Consider the following 23,255-nt stretch of genomic DNA (forward strand, 5'->3'; position numbering starts at 1 on the left):
TCGGTGACACAGGGAGTAGAGCTTAAAATTTGATGCGTTTTCAAGGTTTACTTAAAATATTTTAAGGTGCGCGGGAGATCACGAAAATTTCGAATAATTGCTGTTTTGACGAATCGCGCCTAATTATAAAAATCATGCAATCTGCCAATCAAAAAATAGTTGTACATTAAATTATACCATTAGGCGCTTGGTAAAACGATAATGACTATGTTTAAACAGTTGCCCTGGATAGTTTAACGGTTTCAACTAACCTAGTATTTAAAATGCACATGCACAATGCGGTTGTCGACGTCATTTACTTGCAGTTATATTTTTGATGCTATTGCGCCCGCACGAATCAAAGGAATGCAAGGATACGCAGCTCTACAGTTTGTATTGTATAGTGTTCATGATGTGTATTTTAGAAAGTGCAGTGATTTAAAACATAACATAACTATTATGGTAAGACCGTATCTTACATACAAATTTATTAGTAAATAATATTTAAATTTACGGTTGTCGTTAAGCTCTAGAGACTATGTCAAAATATGTAAATTATCCATAAAATAGGAAATTTTTTACGTTTTATATCTGTGACCAATGTAACTCAATTATTGATAACTTTGACAGCTGACAACAACAATGTTACGTTGAAACTTGAAAAACTTTATAGTTTATACTATGTAAACGTAAACAAAGCATTTTATATATTTTTACGTATATTAACAATGAACTTTAAATACTGCTACATTTTTGTAAATTAAATATTAACTATTTTCTTAAGATTGATTAGCATGACTTGTCTCTTTTACTCAATGAACTAAATATATTATTTAAAATGTACAAAAAGTTTTTAAAGCAACTAAAAGTAAGTTTAATTCGAAATTATTTTACTTTAAATCGAATTTGTTTTTAAATCTTCCGTCGTTGCAGACCGTTCTTGAATCGGGAAGTGTGGGGAACGCGTCGTCATCTGATGAGGAGTTGGAGCAGTGGGAGCAAATATTCATGATGAGAGATGAAAATGGAAATAGCTATCATGACAAGTAAGACTTCTTGTCTTTTAAAAATCATTTGAATGAAAAAGCATTGTTAGCTTCTCAGTGTCTACTATTTTTTTTGGGGAACTTCAGGCAAACAAACTTAGCATATATTGCATGTTGAGAACAGCAATAGTAGATCTGCTACCCTCATAGTAACATTTAAATATGCAACAGTAACATTTGTACCTTTAATGAACTAAAAATAGTTTTTTGTAGGTACAAATGCCAACTCTAAGAAGTTTATTATCATTATTAATTTTTTTTAGACGAAAGAAAAGAAGCATATGGTGTCGGCCATCATGTATTCCTGTGTCAATAGTTATATTATTGATTGTTCTTGTGGTTTTAGTACCACTGTTAGACCAGCCGAATATAGCCCAGGTCCTGCCCACTGCTAGAGACTTACATTGCTCAGATGAGTGTAGGTAAGGTTTATTATGTGTTGTTAAATATTTTGATGAATAATTTCTCCATACTAAGAATCAATCTAAATTACAGTTCAAGTACCAGTTCGGTACTTGGCTTACTAATAATTTGTACAATGACTTTTATTCCAATTATTATCAAGTGAACAAAGAATTATACTCTTAATATAGGTAGTACATATTACTATGTAATTTTATTATAGAAGTATCCTGTCCTCACTTGACTCTACATTAATATTTGAAATAATTTTGAATATCACCTATAATGTAGCATTTTCAGGGTCAAAGCATGTTTGTATAGGCTGGTAATTTTTGAATTTAGTGATAACATACAAATCCTTACTTTTGTCCAATATTAGAATAAAGACTTTCAGACTAATACTATAGTTTTTGTTATAATATTTATATAGGTAAATGTGATTTTGACTATAAAGTTCCTTTTTTTGTATTTTTATCATGCCAGGAAGTTACTCCATCAACTTGATAAAAATCATTTACCATTTCTAACCAATTTTCATTAAAACATTATAATAATAGTTTATTACTGAAAAGCAATTAATCATATATAACAAGAACATTTCCTCCACGGAAAATAATAAATGACTTTGCTGTCATATAGAAAAATTGTTTTCTATTACTAGAATTGTTCCATTGTAAACAGTTGAGTAGAGTTTAATCATTGTGACATGAACCACTGAATCTTTTTGTTTTTTATTTAACATCCAGATTTAAATAAATATTATATGAGTTGAAAGAGAAAGTCAAATTGGTTTATTTTAACATATCATTATAACATATAATATTGAGAGTTATTTAATTAAAAGTTTATTTCAAGGGCTTTATATATTGGGTATAATTTTGAAACAAAGCAATTTTGCTGATATACTTATAAGCCATATCATAAACATTGAGAGTATTGTTAAGTAAAAGTTCTTAAAGAGTAAATCATTTTGAATTAGTAGTTGGTATAATATTACAAATAAGGCAGCAGGAAGCAATGTTTTCCATACAATTGAAGCTTAACAAATGAATATAACTGAAAATCTTTTGTTTGATTATTTGTCCCAAATTGCACCAATTAAATTTACCAAAGAAAATTATCTATTTTGTTAATAACGTGATTATGTGTTCTAGAGGTGCAAATTAATTATAAATTAATATATTTGTTGCAGGTTATCTTTAGTAGAAAGTATACCAGAGGGTCATATGTATCCGCCTAATTCAACACATGCCAACACAAAAAATGTCTGGCTAGATTTGATAGACGATGCTCAATCATCTATAGAAATAGCGTCTTTGTATTGGACTCTTAGGTTTAATGAACAATATCCATATAATTCCTCTATTGAGGTAAGTAATTATTTATTATTTAGAAGAATATTTTATCGCACATGAAATGTATTTCTATTTAGCTTATTATGCTTCGAAGAGTGTACTAAAGTATTTACTACTGGGAATATAAAACAATAATAAAGAGCTCTAGTTTTTAAAATCCATGCAACTAATAAGTTAATAATCTTATTTGTTTTTACAATTGTTGTCCATATATATCCACACGAGTCTTTGTTGAAACTGCGGAATTATTGTGTTAATAAAACTTAAGTTTAATTTAACTTTTTGTTAGAGCGTACCAATACATAAAAGTCCTTGGGCAATGTAAGTGTCTACGGGCGGCGGTAGCACTTAACATGAGGTGTGCCTAATACCCATTTACCCATATAATAAAACATTTATATTAAAAATTCGATTTTTACGACTTAACTTGTTTAAAAGTATATTTTCCCGTGTCCAAATGAGAATTCGCTATTTTAATAAATTCCTTAATTATTATTGTTCCAGGGTGAACAAGTTTTCCAGGCGTTGTTAGCAGCTGGATTAAAGAGAAATATAAAATTAAGAATTGCTCAAAACTGGCCTTCTAAGTCTTACCCTAATGTAGACACTGAATATTTAGTTAAGAAAAAGGCAGCGCAGGTGATTATTGCTTATTTAAGTGTTATTTAATGGGCAGTGTTGATCGATACCAGCTTTTGCCCTGAGGGCGTGCGATCAGATTCCGGCGGGAACCCATAGAATACTTCGTGACGAATACTTAAATTAAAAACTTGTAACATCAAATTTTTAATGATAATTTTTTACACAGAACATCGCAATATTTGGCGTGGTGGGAAAATTAAAAAAAAAAGCTTGTTTATCTTTAATAGAAAATACCAAAAAGCAACGTATTCATTAACTTTCGTTTACTGGTGTTGGTTTACGTTACCTTTAATTACTTTAATACGGTTAAATAATTATAAATTAATAATTATAATTTTATTTAACATTGCAATAGGTATTTGACTGACTTGTTTTTTACGTTTCTGTTATCTGTGTATTTTGACAACAAGAAGATTTTTGTAGTGGTGAAAAATATTTTTTTTTATAAAATATGAATAATTTTGTGATTAAATTTGTTATATAGGTGCGAAGCCTTAACTTCTCAAAGCTGCTCGGAAGTGGCGTCCTTCACACGAAGTTCTGGATCATAGACAAGACACACTTCTACATAGGCAGCGCTAATATGGATTGGAGGTCGCTGACTCAGGTGAGTATCACAATAAAAGCACAGTAAAACCTTCGTTTTAATAATAAAGAAAAAGAAACTTTTTTTTAAAATCTCGGCGTCGCCGTATACTGTTACATACATATATTATACATGTTTTAAATAATGATAAAAATATTTCGCCCTAAAAATCAACTGGACTTATTAAAAAGTACTACTTGACAAGCGAATTAAAAAAAACATTGTTTCTATTAAAATGAACAATATGATTATGCAAACAATTTAATACAAATATTTTGTTACTTATGTATAAGAAATATCACGTGTCATATATAAACAATATTGTAAATAGACGGAACAGTTATCTTAGCCATTTATATTTCCCAATCAGACTTCGAATGGAAAAATACTTATAATAAAAACTTATTTGTGTTTTATTTTTTTAAATTTTGTAACTTGTTCTAGGTAAAGGAATTAGGAATCGTAGCTTACAATTGTTCCTGTCTTGCGACTGATCTAGCAAAGATATTTGAAGTGAGTACTAAAATATTGTTATTTTATGCCGGTTTTCAGAGTAGATTTTCTTTTTTAATCACAAATTGATTGCGTAATTTTATGTCCAGGTTCTAGTTTGTAATCTTTATGATATCATAATATATCTGCTTAATTATTTAGTAAAAATGTTTTGACTAATGCAGCGAAGATTTTATTTTATTATAAATCAACAGGAATAAAACTTTGGTGAAATTTCCGTTTTAATGTTAATTTAAAAACCATTTTTTAATTAAACCATTTAATAATCAGAGATAATACCTTATGTTAAATTACATACATTTTTTTCTTTACTCACAGTGGTTGCCTGGAAGAGATCGCTCGCAAGCGATAAGGCCGCCAGTTGCCCTCCTTTTTATTTAATTATGTTCAATTTTTACATTGTAATGTAACGAAGTGTTAGTAAATAAATAAATAAAATAATATATTTACATTGAAAAGTACATTGTTCTCAGGATTTCGCTTGCAATACAACTAACATGTATAGCACGGTTTGACCGAGATAATTTACAATTAGCTAGATAAAGTTGAAAAGTACACTTTGACCTCACGTCACCGAGCTTGCTGCAACGCGAGGCTTTGAGACAGTATTCAATAGTTAATCGTAAAATAAATATTTTATAACAAAATTTGCAATATTTTATTTTTCTGTCTCAAACCCAAGACTGCAATAAAACATGACCTAGTGTTATTACTAGTGATGCTAAACGGGGTTCAAGAATACTATACTAATATATATATAAAATATTTAAACGCTTTAATAACTTTAATAATGTTATCTGTTGATTTTTATTTAAAACGTCTATACAAATACAGTCAAAATCTGCTATAACGACATCGAAGGTGCTACTCACATTGGTTTTTAAAAACCGATAGTCCTAACAGCCGATGACGTTGTTATTAACTGCCTAATTATTTTACCCGCCTTTGATTTTGGTCAATACAACCGGTATTTTGTTCTAAACGATGTCGTCGTAAACGGTGTTGAATGTATTAAAATCCTAATAATTCTTGACCTAATACAAAACTATATGGTTTCAGACTCGTAAACGTGAAAACCTTTATCACTCATTCCACCTGTCGAGCAATATAAAACTGTTCAAAGCTTTATCTAATCACAGCCCTTGACCCGTTTATATATTAATGGTAAACATTTGCAAAATACATTGTTAAGCGCCGAAGTAAATGCTCACAAAGAACACTAATTACGCCATACAAAATCTCTAATGAAAGTTTTTGCAACAAAGAAATGCCGCTTTTAATAAACTGCCACCTGTCCTGTTTTTATTGTTACTGGAATACTTGAGATAGGCCTTAATTAAAACCACTCGTACGGGATTAAAACAGCATTTTCATATATTTTGTTTGGGTGTCCGTTGTTTGCTATTCTTGACCTATTTGCGAAATAATAGGAGATATCTATACCGCTCGCCCTATAGCTAGATATTAAAATTCTATATTTGATTTATCTGTTTATTATTACAGAACTTCCTTTAAAAAATACAATTTATAAATTAAAAATGTAGCCTAAACGGATTATCCCTTACATACGATCATTATGTACTATCAAAGACGATGTACTAATAATTATCTGGTTGAAGTGAGTACGAATGTGCAATGTATGAGAGTGTAATGTGTTTGCGTCTTATTTGATCTTAAAATTACATTTATCCAATTCCTAAAAATATACGCGTTTGGTTATATGGTATAAGTCGAGGTTCGCGGACTGTTACAGCGTGTACATAAGCAAAAAATTCAAGTTAATTCAAAATTATTACATTACAATAAATTTCTTTAAAAATACCGTCTACGTGATGTACTAGCATGAATTAAATAACACTATTTACAATATTTCTTACTTTTATTGATTGGTTCTGTCAAGAGAGGTTGTATTTATCGATGATAAATAAAATAGAAAATTGTGGAATGCCTTGCATATATAACGTTTAATGATATATGTTAATATGTCATAATCATTTTTATAGAAATACTTTGTTGGTAAGAATGTTGGTAATTGTGTATGTAGCAAAATAAAGCTATAATATTAATATATTTCTTAGGTTAAGTAGGTCAAAGAGGATATGTTATGAAACTGACATTAATTATTCACTAAGAACATAAACAATAATGTATTTATTACAAACCCGTTTCGAGTTTTGGCTTAAAAACTTTTTACTATGAGCTGTATTATTAATATCATAGTAATTATTGCCGAATAATCGAGTGTAATACCAGTCCGGATTGCTATCAGTCATAGACCATACATATAGAAAAGCCAAATGAGGTTTCAAAAGCAAAACAAAGCTACGGATAGCATTGAGAGTTAACAATCTTTTATTAAAATATTTATGAAAACAAATAATACATTTGCAAATCAAAACGTAACATTATTTAAGCGACCTTTAAAAACCGAGGTTTACATATCCACATATAAACAGCAATTTATCGTTAAGTTTTTTAATAAAGCATGTTTTCAAAGCCTTCGATCCAATTTATACTGTTGATACTTCGTCTTAACTTGGAATGACATTTACCCCTAAAGTTTGTGTAACTCGACAGCTAACTGGCACGAGGTTGTACGTTTCATTTTATAATAGCAATGATAAATTCACCTGCATTTGAGGTTAACAACATTATAGTTTGGCATAAATTGGAAAAGTTATCTTTGTTTACCGACATTATGTATATAAATAAAAATGAAATACTAAAAATAACTTGTAATTATTAGTTAATGCGCTCAATGTCGCGACTGATCGATAAAAGCTATTTCAATTGCATTCTCATAATTTTAGTAACTAAATTTTATTTTATGAATAATGTAAATCTTTTTTTTTAATATTAAATAACGATGAGTGTTTTTAAGAGAAATGTTACCTTAGTCATTAAGAGTTCTCAACGCAAAAGGCTTTGTTCAAAATCCTGCATCTGTATCAATTGGGGTTTATGCCGAGGTCTCGATGCACAGAAAGGATGTGAAACACGCAAAAATACGTCAAAATTTAACAAGAATCATAATTTTAAGTATTACATTTTTAGGTTTACTGGACTCTGGGTAGTCCAGATGCGGTGGTGCCTGACACATGGCCTAAGGAACTAAGTACCGAGATTAATATGGAGCATCCTATCAACATTTCGGATGACCAGAGCAACTACGGGGTGTTTATAACGGTAAGGATTCGTTAAATATTTTACAGGTGCAATCATTATTTGATTGTTTACCAGAGTAACTTCCAGCTGTATATTTCATAACTTTGTGTATAAATTACGCTCTGCCTTGCTTTGACGGTTTTGGTTAACGTGGCTTTACATCTTTGGTTGTGGTACTAGAAATAGTAAGCTTCACTCGTAGTTATTATAAAATATTATTTTCTTAAATCTCGTAGTATTAGCACACAATAGGAGCAGGGTCGGTTCAATGTATCGTCGTTGCGAATATAAAAAATGTGTGCTTGTACTAGTGTACACACGTAAGAAGGGAAACTACTTCATGACCTTATTTTTCGAAAAATAATCTACTATATGCAACTTTACAGAAATTGGTTAAATAAAGTTAAATTAGATAAAGTTTAACAAAAGGCTTTTATTATCATAGATATGAATTCAAATAATACAATTATTTCATTTTACCTTATTACTACTAAGATTATTACAGAATTTCATTAATTGTAAAAGAATTATTACTATCATTGTCATCGTTATTATAATTTTTGTTATAAATGGCTTCGAATCTCTTCGAATCAACCGTAGTAGGGACAAGAAAAAGATGGCGCGTAACCGAAAAATGTGACAGTAAATTTTTATCCAACGCCGAGAAAGAAGTTTCACTACAAAAATAGGATTAGGAACCCAAGATTTATTTACATAAAAATCCATAAATTCGGTATCATAATACTCAATAAATTAGTGGCTATAAAAAAAAAACAATTTGTTGCCAAACAAACCGAGAAACATTTGCATACACAATCGAATTGCAAATCAGACCTTTATTTTATATTCACCATTTAAAATATAGACCTTTATATTTACTAACGATATATTTACATACATACCCAATTATTTTATCATAACTAATAATAATAAATAGGTATACTTATATAATTGACCACAACATTACTTAAAGAAAACACTTTCAACGGTTTGAAGATATGTATTATTATAAACTTATAATTATTTTACATAATTTTAAATTACTATAATATATAATACTTGAACTGCGTATAAGTAAAAGGATTTACTGAGGTAAATTCATTATTAAAATTAGCATCAGTTCATACTAAATGGGCAAACTATGTCTTGACAAAACAATTGAATTCACATAACAATACATATTTTGTACATTAAATAAATCAGGTCCTTAGAGTAGAAAACTGACGACGACATAGTTCGTGGCATTTACGGTTGTTCCTAATATAAATAAAATTTATTTCGTAATCCTAGCTAACAAAAATAATATGTACTAAAGTTATAGCCAAAAATGGTATACATAATATTTACAAAAAAGGTTCAAACTAGTGAAAGGAAAAAGTCAATAAATTTAAATACATTTAACTAAGTCATACACAATTCACAATGGTGTAAAAGTGAGGGTGATTGATGATTTACCGCTATTAATACTTTTTTTAGTTAATTTATTTCTTACCACGTTGCATTATAATATATAAATTGAACATAATTAAATGAAAGGACGGCCTTATCGCTTTCGAGCGATCTCTGCCAGGCAACCACTGTGAGAACAAAATGTATTATTAAATTAGATGCGGTAAGAAGTCCAAAAATACACATTACATATAGACAAAATTAAACTAAAAAAGGATACATGAAAAATGCAAAGTAAAGAGTGCACAGGAATCACGATAATTTAAGATCTTTCGTGATTAATATTAAGTAAAACTTCACTGTCAAACCTTTACATCCGATGAAAAGACACAAAGTACTAGAAAAAGGTAATTTTAACGTGTACAATTTCTACGCAAGAACAGTTATATTTATGTCATAAGCATGATACATTTTTTATGAAAAGTGAATAAGGTAATCCAAATAATGTACGATGCTCTCACGATAACAGAAACACATCTCCAGGGAACACACTCGGTTTATCGACGAGAATGTTAGCGGAGTCTTCTAATAAAGTTGGATGACATGAGATACGAAAAATATTTTGCTAACTATAAAACAAAATAGAAAGTTCAAAAATCGAGTTTTTCTTACAATAACCACAGCTAATATGAAAGCTGCAGTCTCTTTTCGTAAATTTGATAAAGCTAGCGAAAATTCAGAAGAAAAATATTTACAGATGTTAGGGATTAATTAAATATTCTCTCCTACAGTTACAATACTTTACATCTAATTATTTTAAAGTGATTTACAATATCAAATATTTTACTAAATATCGACCGACCAATGATTTATCAAATTTCACTTCTTTGGTGAAACTAAGTTATTCACTTAATAATATGTATTAAATATTTGTTATATATAATCATTATAAAAATATGTAATATAATTGTTGTTCGATTAGATTTATCTTGTTGTTTGTATAAAAAAAACGGAAAATAATATATTTTTAGACTGTTTTCAAATTCTGCCAAAATTATTGTCCATTAAAGTAGCCAAGAAACTTATTTTTGGTACTCTAAATATTAAAAGAAAGGCTCTACCTTATCTATAGAGCATCGCAGTATAAACATTAAAGTAGGTATAAGGCAGGTTGTATTGCGGTTCGTTATGCTCGTCCCGTGAACATGATATCGCAAACCTCGCTATTACAAAATTCAATTTTCTTCGCCTTTAGCCAGTGTAGCGTGTTTTCTTTATGTCTCGGAAAAACCGTAGGAAAATATTTTTCTTTTACACGTTTTACTATTATTAAGGCACGGCACAACTTAATAGTCCCGATTGATATTGTTAGATAATTTTCATAGTGTCCATTGAGTGAGTATAGTCGATTTTTGTTGTTATTCTCAACAAGATCCGAATGCACGGTCTGAAGGTTGAGAATTTTATTCTATATTGCAATACTTCTTCATTAATCATCATCAACTATTTTAGATCATTATAGTAGCCTATCTCTCAGAGCCTTCGCGAGATTCAAATGCGTCAGAAAAATGTGTGTGTGTACTAGTATACACACGTAAGAAGTGAATATTCTTTATGACCTTATTTTTTGAAAAATAATCTACTATATGCAACTTTACAGAAATTGGTTAAATAAAGTTTAACAAAAGGCTTTTATTATCATAGATATGAATTCAAATAATACAATTATTTCATTTTACCTTATTACTACTAAGATTACAGGATTTCATTAATTGTAAAAGAATTATTACAATCATTGTTATCGTTATTATATTTTTTGTTATAAATGGCTTCGAATCTCTTCAAATCAGCCGTAGTAGGGACAAGAAAAAGGTGGCGCGTAACCGAAAAATGTGACGGTAAATTTTTTCCAACGCCGATAAAAAAGTTTCACTTCAAAAATCAATGCTTAGTTAATTATATATTATTAATACATTTTTTATTCTGAACAAGTAGTCGTGTTCAGAGACGTCTAATTAGATTCTGATAAGCGATAACGGTTCGTTACACATGTATACAGCACCAGTCCCCGATACACTTGTATTCATGAATATTCTGCGAGTCGGGGCTGTATGAATGGCGCAATATTCATGTGTCTTCAGAATTCAGTTTCGCTTATCGCGTTAAAGTTATCAAAAATTAAAGATGAATTCTGAAATGTCAAAGATAAAATAAATGATGATAAAATGTGTAATATGTTCATATTGCTAGGATTTAGTCTAGGATAAAAGACGCTGATGTCTTAAATTATTACAAAGTAAATAAAACATTTTTTTGGAAAAAAAAATGTCTTACAATATTACGCGGTAACTTCAAATTAGTAAAATTGCGTTGCGAATAGGGCGAGGAGCAAGTGATACTCCTTTGTAATCCATTTTTTTGTCCTACACAAATGTCAAATCGAAGAAGCTTTCTATGACAACTGACTGCTTAACAAAGAGCGTCAATTACGTGTCAATCCGCCCTAGTCACTAGTTGGTGTTCGAGTTAATCTTAGTAAAAGGTTTAACTGCTGAGTCATAACGACTTGTTCTGCTTGACCTTCCAATTGTCCTTCTACTTTTAATGCGACATGTTTATTGTATAAAAGACCTAAGGAGACCTAAAAGCTCATTGATTTTTGTCAAATGACATATAAATTGTTAATTTAAATTCCATTTAGTAAGTAAAAGTTCCAATTAGACATTCTTAATTTTGAAAACCCGCCAAAGAGCAAGGAATTACGTAATTGTTAGACGTATGCCATCTTGTACTTTGGACGACGTGTACGTAAGCGATATAGGGATTTAGTCACTTTTTGTTACATTATCGAACTTTCACAGTTTCAAGGTTCCCTTTATTGATAATATTACATCAACTATGTTGGATTCTAATGGTGTATATATTTGAATGCTAACAAACAAATCTTCTTTATATGATGATGTACCTACATGATATATGGCCCACGACACCTTGTAGTAAATTTTTACACACCGTTTTTTTACCTTATATATTATTAGAGGTAAACCTTGTTTATTGTTGTAGTGATGAGGTAGTTTACGTAGTTTAATCGTTAAATGCTTAAGGGAGCTCAGCTTAGGCGGCTTTGAAGACGTTCTAAAATTATACTTCCCATTTTAATTGTTGTTTAATTATTTGTCGTTCACGTGTAAAACGTGATCGCAATTAATGTGCAATAATCTCACGTGATTGTGACGTGACGTCTTTGAAGACTTCATTAAGCTTCTCTAATGAGGAAAGTAAATTATATCAATATTTATACAAAATTTAAAAAAAAAGGACTGAATTCTGTATCGTACTGAAATTTTATTTTTATTGTTTACACCATAGTTATTTATGGTGTTAATAATAGATTATAGATTTTAGTGTGGAAGAAGGAGGCGTCCTCGACCGGTCTTACCACTCACTGGCCGACCCAAACGCCCCAGTGGCTGAGGTGGAGAAGTTTTGTATATCATTAGCATCCGGAATAATTTTGTTAGCGCGGTTAAAAATATGACAACATCGCAGTAATTTGTAAGCGCAGATCGTAGGTGTGTAATCTTTACTTTTGGCATCAATGGATAGGTAAGGTAATCAAATCGTTTAATATAAATGACTTTTAAACGAACGAATATTACTGAAATCGCCAATGATTGATATTTCTGCGTAATATTCAGCTATTTGAATCGCAAAATATTCTTTATTATGTGAATAAAAAAGGTAGGTACTCATAGCTGCTTTGTATACTTTTTAATGTAATTTAAAATAACGTTATAGAAAAAATATTTTTTTATATCTGAAATGGTCACACAGGCCAAGGCCTCCCTAATATGCATTGTTATTCACAAAATAAGGTTTTATTTTCGATATTATTTAAAATAAAAACACAAGCTAACAATGATTATTTTATTCGTATATCGGATTGATATTGTCATGAACGACCTCTCGCCCCTTCCGGTCAATGGAAGCTGGCATTTGTTGAGATGTATATAAAAGAAGTCTTTTTTCTCAGTATTGATACAGTAAGGCTGTTTTTTAGAAGGATATTCTGTTCTTTCCTTTGAATTATAATTTAATCAATAAATAAAAGATGGTCAATACAATATGGATGGATTATTTTAATTATTGACGCGAATGAAACGTAGGCTCAAAATTATAAAAGTGTTCACTGCTTATTGATAGTACGATGTTTTTCCCGTATATTTGGTAAATATTACCCACGATTTCATCAGCTCTGCTTAATAGGCTTTGTTATTTTCAGAGTTCCCCACCGCCTTTTAGTCCAGCTGGTCGGACTAATGATGACGACGCGATTGTTAACATCATTCACTCAGCCGAGGAATTCGTGTATATATCTGTTATGGACTACGCTCCTGCGTTCGAGTTTACGCCGCAACCTAAGTAAGACAGATAACAAAGTAATAACGAAGTGGTATATAGGGATTTTAACTGACAAGCGCGTTACTTATAATCAGATTTTTATATTGTCCTAGAACCTAAACTTTCGCGCAATATGTATTAAAGATAATTTTATACGTATTTGTCCGATTTTTTTTACGTTGATTCGAGCTATAAATAGTATTATTTTTGTTTAATATTCTTCAGTTGGACTCTTAATCTCTGAAGGTCGTGATAGCGGCGCCGCACAACTTCCGTTGGTAGCAGTGTCGAAGGACCTTTTTTTGTCTTTAACCATCTTAGTATGGGCACGTATGTTTCCTTAGTTGTTTAGAGATTCCTTAGCATCCGTCTCCAACCCAATGCCACATTTCCAGAGCAAATATTTTTCTCCTTTCAAAAGTCCGTATTGTCCAGTACTCAGCGCCAATAAGGAAAATAGAGTCTCAAATATTTTTTTCTTTGTGTTTAATGAAATTTCCCGGTCTGATAATAAACGCACTAATTTAGTCATTTAGTGTCCTGCCATCTTCGCATTTCGTTTTCGCTTCCCTTTGGCTGCTTATCAGGGAACTGAGATCTATAAACTCGTTTACTATCTCTAGACCATTAAGTTCACCAGTGCGTAGGAGATTTCCTGATCTATCGATAATTCTCAATTTAGTTTTGGATGTGTAACATATTAGTTATTACAACCAAATCTCGCCGCTAACGAAACACTAAAATTGCCAAACAATACATAAGATATTTGTTAGTATTACAATTGTCATTTTCAGATACTGGCCAAAAATCGACGACGCATTGCGTGCAGCGGCCTTAGAGCGTCACGTGCGCGTGCGCATGTTAATAAGCTGGTGGCGCCACTCCTCGCCCGCCGAAGAACATTATTTACGCTCTCTGGCTGCGCTTAACCAGGCCTTGCCGCATCTTGATATTCAAGTGGTAAGATTTTATATGTTAATTTACTATTATTTTATTTAATAAATTTGTTGATTCTCACAGACTAGGGAATAGATACTAAATTTTTGAACGCCATTTAAGGCGCATCAAACTAAACATAATTTAAATATCATAATTAAGTATTATTATTACGTAGTACATAAATGTTTCAGTTAGTATTCAGTAAAGTAGAAGGTTTAATTCGGAATCCCATAAAAGCAAAATTTTCGGAAGGTATCGTCATATAGTTTTCTGTAAGATATATATTAATAAATAAAAACTTTTCAGCGCCGTTTTATAGTTCCATCTACCCCGGACCAAGACAAGATCCCATTCGCGCGAGTGAATCACAACAAATATATGGTGACAGACAAAACAGCGTATATAGGAACGTCGAATTGGTCCGCCGATTATTTCGTTGACACAGCGGGTGTGGCTTTTGTATACAAACCGGAAATGGAAAATAAAGTTAGAAATGGCAGCGACATCCGGCGGGATTTGCAAGAGCTATTCGAAAGGGATTGGACGTCTCCGTATGCGGTACCTCTGAGGAATTTATAGCGATAAAAAATGTAATTTTTTTAATTTGCTAGAGAAATTAAAATCGGTCTAATTAATCATTTATTCTACGGAAAGGGCGTTCTAATAATTAAGAAAAGATATTAGTAACAAAAATCCAATAAAATTAATCAACAATACTATTTACCTTATACAAGTCCAGAAATGTCTGGATTTCTCAAAAAACTTCTTCCCTAACTAGAGAATATCTCGATTTGACCGGCCTTTATCTTACGAAAATTATCGGATAACCTTTTTTAAGTTGTTTAAAAAACATCAAAATTATACCTCAACTAAAACCAACAACGACAATTTAAATATATGAGATAGATGATATATTTGACTTTAAGAGTAAAAGTGGGGATGACGTCACAGCATGAATATGTATGGAATGTAATTTTATTTTATTTAAGTATTCATACATTCCAAAGAAACTTCACTACCGGATGACAAATCTTTAATCACGATTCTTATCAATTGTCAGCATGGTCACGTAGGTCACCTATGACCATGCCGCTCATGAAATGGGACTTAAAAGTTGTAATTGTTAAATCATGGTCAATCCGATAGTATTTCTTTTGAATGTACATGTAAACAAAACCTGCCAATTTGAATTCCGAACGTATTATAATATTTAGAAATGCGTTATTATATTTACGTTTAAATTTTAAGCATATATATGAACTTTGTAGAATGAAATTATTGTAAATTAGAATATTAATAAAACCGCTCAATTTCCTGTTGCTTTATAAATAAGAGCAATAATTTGATTAAATACTAAGAATGTTGCGAAAATTATGTAAATAAACTTAAGTAAGCGTGCCTTTCTTTTAGGATTCTTGTAGAGCGTAGATTTTTTATCCTCTCTATAGAAATAAAGGAATTTGTTTGATTTTGACGTTTATACGTTAAATATTGTGTTTAATGATATGTATGAAAAAGACATATATTGTAGTTTGAAAACGGTACCAAAAATGTATTATGGTCAAGACAAAATTTAATATGGTTACAAGAAATCTGTTGGATTAAGGTTAAATAAACTCTTTACAAAAATAAATGGTTTTTTAAATCTTATATTATCTACTAAAAGTAATGTTATTTAGTTAATAACGTTAATATAAAAAAAATTGCTGACGCTACGTTAATGTTGCTATATTAAAAAAAAAATATCAAAGAGGCGCAGACATTTTCACTAAGTTTCAGAACAATATTAGCTACTCGGATAATTCAGGGCTCCGCGAAGTATATGACTAACTTGCGGTATAGAGTCGATTCTCAAACACTTACACAAGCCACCAGCCAGTATGGGCCAGCAGTTTTAGAAAGGTCATCCATCCATCGCATTTGGAGTCGTCCTTTGCGAAGTTTACCTTTTTAAGTCCTTTACATGATGTGACTGTTATGACTGAATCATTTCCATTTGAAATTTTTGGCACACTTGACTGTATTTGTGGCTGTTGTCAAACAACAGACAAAAGAATTCGATAATGTCTAGAATACTGCGCTCTGACAAACTGCTACTTTATTTACTAACTTGTTTAAAGTAGAAAACAGGTGTTAATGACATTGTGAATATCTCTTACAGGCTCCAGTATTTCTACCAGGTTCTGTGATTGATGTCACGATAAGAATTGTTTCTCTCGAAACTCATTTGTTTGCCGTGGTATACCTACGCTAATAGTTCATTTTACACCAAATAGGACAAATTATTTATCGTGCTTGTTAGTAAACGTTGTGGTCCTTACTCGTTTTCTTTTTGAGCTTGCTCCTTGAGCTATTTTCTTTTATTGAATAGACGGTCAGGTTCTTTACGTAAAATGTAGTAGGTATCATTTAACATGTTTCTGTGCTTATACAAGTCGACTTTTAGATCAGAAGAAAATGTTACTACAATAAAATCTATCTACGTCCTGATTAATTCCGATTATATAATCTAATTTTGTAGAAAAACTATTGTTTACAACTGTTATGATATATCTTTCAAATCTGTAAAAACCAACCTAGGATTTCTCATTAATTTCTTGGCGAATACTACATAATAAACGCTACTTATTTAGAGATTCATTTCATTATTTGCTCATTCATATATTTGGTACTGGGTGATCAATTTAAAAAAAAAACGTTCTTAAGCGCCTATCGGGTACCTACTCCGCATTATTAAGCGAAAAAATATTTTTAAAAATAAGTTTGCATTTAACAATCCTAGTTGCACTTTCTCCTGTATAGGTATAATTTTGAAAAAATGCAAATAGCTTTCTGTAGTCCTCTTTATATCAAAAAATCAAAATTCTTTATTTGTTCAGATATATGTACAATAGAATTCTGTACAATAGAGACCTGTGACAGGGAAGCTTCGCTCTTCTTTAAATTTACAAAGTTTTATCAACCAACACAATTGGTTTTAAAAACTAAAATAAATAAATATATGAATATATTATGATGACTATGTAATGTGTTTGTGAAAGACGAAACAAATGTGTGCGCGTGTTGCATGAAAAGATGGATTAAGGAAAAAATTATATTAGATGATTTAACAATGCTTCTTTTTTGTTGTAGTTGAGTGTACCGAGCCAATGGTTTTGAGTTGTTTTACATTTGTGATATGTAAGATTATGAAAGCTAAGGGTTTTATTTAAACTATTATAGGGATAAGCTGAGCGATTGTTGAATTGATTACGAGCAAAGTCTTGCAAATTGTGTAGCTAATTATATTATTTGGGTCCTTTTTTGAGGTGTGTCTGTTCTATGTGGTGGTTGCGTGTCTCCTAAGGACACAACGGAGAATATAGAGCTAGCGTAATGTCAGTAGTTTGCAAGATTTGTACAACTCTTCAGTTGGAATACTTTTATTTTTTAGTAACATTATTTTTATAATTGCTCCCTGAGCTCTTTCAAGTGCTAGAACTTTGGTTTTCGCACAACACTGTGATACAGTAGGTGATAACAGTTTGAACTAATGTTTTATACACGGTATATATGATGTTTGGTTCCGCTACATGACGTAGATTGTAAAAAATCCAACTTAACCTACGTATCCTTTTTATTACTGCATCAACATGGGCGTGCCAGTTTAGATTTTGGTCAATAATCACACCCAAGTATTTAATCTGTTTCACCCTAAGCAGCGTGTCACAGCCGCAGTCTTCACTACAATTGCAATTTAGTTTGTGTAATTTTATGTTAAGATTAGAGGGGGGTTGGCTCTTATCACGTATAGCAAGAGTTATGAAGTTAAGGTTAAGTGCGCGTTAAGTTTGTGAAGATCCGCTTCTGCATTTTTATAAGTTTCCTCCCATGTATCCCCATAAAAAGTTAGTGCCATGTCATCAGCATAACAAGTGATGATACCTTTATTGATTTTGGTATTGCACATTTCATTGACATATATCAAGAACAGCGTTGGCCCTAAAACCGAGCCCTGAGGGACGCCGAAAGAAATCGGGTTTTCATTCACGTTACTAATTAAGTTACCTAGCTTAACTCTTTGAATCCTATCTGTCAGATAGCTGGTCAAGAGGTTGAGAAAGACTCCTCTAATGCCTATATTATCCAGGAGCTTAATCAGAGTTGAAACACATACAGTATCAAATGCCTTTATGAGGTCGATAAATAGTGTAAGACACTTTTATTTCCGGTAAAGGCGTTCAACTAGGTTATTTATAAAGGCTAGGACAGCATCTTCAGTACTACAATTTGACCTAAAACCAAATTGTGTTGGTTAGAGGAGATTGTATTTATTAAGGTAGCATATTATTCTTGAGTTAATAGTTTTTTCTAGGATTTTGGATATAGCTGTTAAGATAGAGATTGGGCGGTAGTTACTGATGTCTTTTTTAACTCTTAAGAATGGTAGGGAAGACACCGGTTTTATAACATATATTGCATAATTGAGAGATAATAGGAGAAAGTAATGGTGATGCTAGTTTTAAGAAGCGGTTGGTAATATTATCAATTCCAGTTGCACTTTCTGATTTAAGGTTTTTTATTATAGCAGATATTTCATTGGGTTCAGTGTTAACAATTCCTATTGATGTTAATTGCGTCTTATTGTTAGACTGGAAGTCGAAGTTTCTTGGGGTGGATGGTAGTTCTTTTGCTAATAGTTGACCTATATTTGCAAAATAGTTATTTATATGAGCAAGTGATGCTTTAATGGTAGGCTTTATTTGCATAAGTTCTGAGTTATCGTTTTTTGTTCCAGAGGGTTTTAGTATTATTGCTTGTTTCAGATAATAGGTCACGATAATACTTGCGGTTCAGATTTTTAATTAAATTGTTGCAGTAGTTACGATAACGTCTGTATGTTATCTGGAGTATTTCGTTACTAGAGTCTGTTTTAAGTTGGAATTGGAGTTTATTCCTGTGTCTTATGCATTTCAGAATACCAGGTGTAATCCAGGGCTTTAAACAACGCTTGGTTTTTGGGATAGTTTTTATTTTAGTGTTTGCCTCAAGAATTTGTGTAATGATATCAGTCAGTTTTTGCGTTAAATCATTGGGATTATCGATTGGTAATAGACGAGAGAGGTCGGTTTGCGTCAGGGTGGATAGTGCACTTTCATAGTCGGTTATGGTATTATATTTACTAACTTCGGTCGAAGTCGTGTGTTTGAATATGTATAAGAACACAGCTGAGTGGTCAGTTATTGTAGTTTTTAAAACGGCTACTTTTGCTGAAAAACATTTAGGGTCAAGGTTAAGCATAGCATGATCCAGACAGTTTTTGTCTCTATTATAATGTTTTTAGTCAGGGAGTTATCTTCTAGGTATTTAGTCACTGATTCAGTAAATTTCTTTTTGTTGCTATTTGTATGTGATCGGTAGATTCCGAGTATGCTTAGGTTTTGTATTTTGATTAGCATGCCAGAATCTCCGTATAAGTCTAGTTCTTGCTCGGAGTGTTCAATGTTATCTTTGAGATAAATAACTACACCATCGTTTTGAGTTTGTTTTTTTGATGTATGATGAGCCTGATAGCCCTTTTTGATAGGGAGGGGTTTATCGTGGTGAAGTCTACATTCTGTTAGAATAATTATATCCGGGTCTGTAGATAAATCAAGCAGATCTAAGTTTAAATCTAAGTCATCCGAGTTCTTATAGACACTTCGTATATTTTGGGTTAGAATATAATATCCCTGTTTTCGGGTTGGAATGAAATTCTTGAGCTCTTCAGGTAAACAGAGAGTTGAGGAGAAATTAGATGTTTTGTCTAAATCTTGAAAGTACCTATCCATTTCTGAGTTTGGTAAGGCCCAGGGGGTTGTGAGTTGTATTTGAATATGGCTTTTTCCATAAGCGAGGAACCAGCAGGAAGCAAGGTAAGATGAAACAGGATAGGGTATGTATTAGGAATTGGAAATCATGTAACTTTACTTTGATGTGTTTATGCAATGGTAGGTATTGAGGCATGATTGTGAAAAAGTTTGCAGTTATGTGTAGATGTTCAAGACTATTTAGATAGAGTATGAGAGGAGTGTACGTCAGCACATGAGTTGAGAGAGGTGAGTTGACAAGACAGTACATATGAGTTACATAAACTTAAGTAGAAAACATTAGAATTAGTTATAGTACCTGAAATCAGTACACAAGAGAGTGGGATACAAAATGGTACAAATAATGGTTGACACAAATAATGGTTGTTCATTAGGTTTTGAATTTGTAGAATGGTAGAGGTGTCGTCTTTTCGAAGATATACAAGTCCTATGGCCGTCCAACAGTACTTGTATTTCTTCACGACTCGAGCTAGAAAGTAAAGCGTACTTGCCTTCTGTTGATGACTAAGTCCGAGGTGTTTAGCACAGAGTTTGTTGGTTGGGCCAGTATTAAACTTTCTTAGCTGCATAGAGCAGTTTGTCTCTTTTAACCGTAGAGGTTAGTTCGATTACAATTGTTTTTGTAGAAGAGTTTCTCCTTGTTTTATATATATCCCTTATGTCCTCTTTGTTGATTTCAGATTTTATATTTTGCGCAAGGTTTGAAATTAGTTTAATGAGGTCCTCTTTAGATTCTTTACCTTCCAGAGGTACTTCTCATCTCAATAGTTGTCTTCTTTTGTTGTCTGGCGGTATCTTCTAATTTATGTTCTAAAATCAAAATTTGTTCATCGCGTTTTTTCTTCCTGCAACTTGCGTATGCGTTGGGGGCGGTGACTTAAAAGAATGGTTGCTACTCCTATGATGCACTGTTATCCTAGTACTTGCTTATATTTTATTTATTAGAATTTTGAAACTTTTTCAATTTCATTAAACACGGGTTGCGTTATACACGACTACTCTAAGCGAGATCCAAAACGGAAGAGGTTGTGATTTTAATTTTATATGAGCAATAGTTTTTAAAATACGTATTTTAATTGCATATAATTGATTTAGATAAGATTTGCATGTTCTCCCATAGCTTGAAAGAAACATATGGAATGTTATAATGGATTCGGCTAGTGCTTTGTATAATATTAGCAGAGTTTTAAGAGGTATTTTATTTTTTATTATAGTGAATTTGGAAAATATTGCTCTTAGCTTTTCACAGACAGAATTAATGTGCATTTTCCAGCCCCAGGTAGTTATGGTTATGAACTAATTCAAAGACGTTGCAGTTGCAGTTTATGAGGTACGAGTTATAAGAATGTGCACGTGTGTGTGACTGGATCAGATATGCATGGCCTTTGTTTTGTTAGGATTTAATACAAGTCCATTTAGCCAATGTATCCAAATTAGATTGTAGCTTTGTTTCTGCCTCTTGGATGTTATAATTTAAATTAATTAATTGAAAACAACTTATTTAAATAAAATTGACAGTGAGTGTCGACTGTATCAATAAAACACGTTTTAAAAAAATCTTTATTTTAATACAATAAACAATTTCGCCGAACTTCACATTAAATAACCTAACAATTAGTAATTTAGGTATAGACCGAAATTTAACGAAAACTAATCGTTTATTCATATTAATCGAAACCATAATATAATCTTAAATCTAACCTTAATTAATAACTTGGTTTTTCAACCAAAAATGTCTAAATTATAAAAAAGAAAATTGTCATAAAAAATAGTTCATTATATTCTAAACACCATGAAATAGGGTGAAAAATTTGGGATAAATTCATATCGATCTTGGTCTATAAGATTCGATACTATATTCACGGCCCTGGGGCTTGAGACAAAATCGCTTTTTGAAAAGCGTGACTCACTGACGCCTAACGAATGAAATCACGTGACAAAGCGTGAGCTAATGTCATTACCATACTAATTGGTTATGTACCGTCGACAAGTTTTGTCCCAAGCCCATCTTACGATAGTTCTCATATGAACACTGGTTCCAAGAGCTACGAGATCAATATGACAGCGCTCGGGTCTAGATTGGAATCTGGCAAATGCTTCAGGGATCATAGAATTCTCGTCATAAATTATCGTATGATCCTCATTTTTACATGTTTGTTAAGTTATATAAGAAAAAGTTAATTGTGGTAAAATTTAAAAAGAATTAGAGTAGAAGATATACTCAATTTCCCTTCGACACTTTACAACATATTAACCGCATTTGACTGTTAGGTGCGTAAGCGCACCGCGCTTTTTGTTAAAATATTTTTTTTAAATGTACAATATTACAGGATATACCAGCACTTATAACCGATATATATCGGAAATAGATAGAAAATAAGATTGTTGAAATCAAAAATTAAATAATAATAAGATACATAAAAAATAACAATATAAGTCCTGTTATATCCTGTAGATTAAAAATCTACAAATAATTGTTTACGAGTGTATTCCAAAACCATAGTTTACAGAATAGTTTAAATTGATTTGATGCTTGCTGACATTTAGGTTCCAATTATAGATCATATCACGGTTAAAAATGATACAGAATGTTTAGGTCGTTTAGTCCCGTATAGGGCCATGGGACAGTTTTGCTGTTTGAGCCCAGGCAATGTAGTGGACCATTGAAAAGTCGTCTGGTTTATTGACATTGGACGTCTTTTGAGGCAAATTGGTCAGATTCTGTATCAATCGGCAAGTATTATAGTTGCGCCGGGAATCGAACCTAGTACATGTAAGACACGTCAGGTCGCCACTAAGCCACGTGAAAACGCCACGTTTCTCATAAAAACTGTATGAATTCAAAATGCATCAACGCCTTCAATGACATAAAAGCAACTCGCATAACGTCTTAACCGCCTGTCATAAATAGTACTGCCATTAAAAAATTGATTTATGACCTTCCGTGTCCGACTTGACGTTATTCCATATTTGAAAATTTGTTTAGAAC

The 23,255-nt window shown here is 31.6% G+C and overlaps 1 protein-coding gene across 2 annotated transcripts; it reads left to right on the plus strand.

Moving 5' to 3' along the window:
- The first annotated feature begins 344 nt into the window (after positions 1-344).
- Positions 345-15,199, plus strand: LOC123713562 (5'-3' exonuclease PLD3-like). 2 transcript variants are annotated; one of them, XM_045667288.1, is made up of 11 exons: positions 345-441; positions 913-1,025; positions 1,289-1,447; positions 2,620-2,797; positions 3,287-3,421; positions 3,909-4,031; positions 4,455-4,523; positions 7,578-7,709; positions 13,360-13,499; positions 14,273-14,438; positions 14,724-15,199. In XM_045667288.1, exons 1-11 carry the CDS (start codon positions 346-348, stop codon positions 14,994-14,996), a joined length of 1,584 nt encoding a protein of 527 aa, XP_045523244.1. In that variant the 5' UTR covers position 345; the 3' UTR covers positions 14,997-15,199. The 2 variants fall into 2 exon arrangements, with proteins under 2 accessions (XP_045523244.1, XP_045523245.1); XM_045667289.1 differs by lacking the exon at positions 345-441 and adding an exon at positions 673-847.
- The last annotated feature ends 8,056 nt before the right edge of the window (positions 15,200-23,255 follow it).

The sequence above is a fragment of the Pieris brassicae genome, chromosome 8 (genome assembly GCF_905147105.1).
Source record: "Pieris brassicae chromosome 8, ilPieBrab1.1, whole genome shotgun sequence".
NCBI classification, from domain to species: Eukaryota; Metazoa; Arthropoda; class Insecta; order Lepidoptera; family Pieridae; genus Pieris; species Pieris brassicae.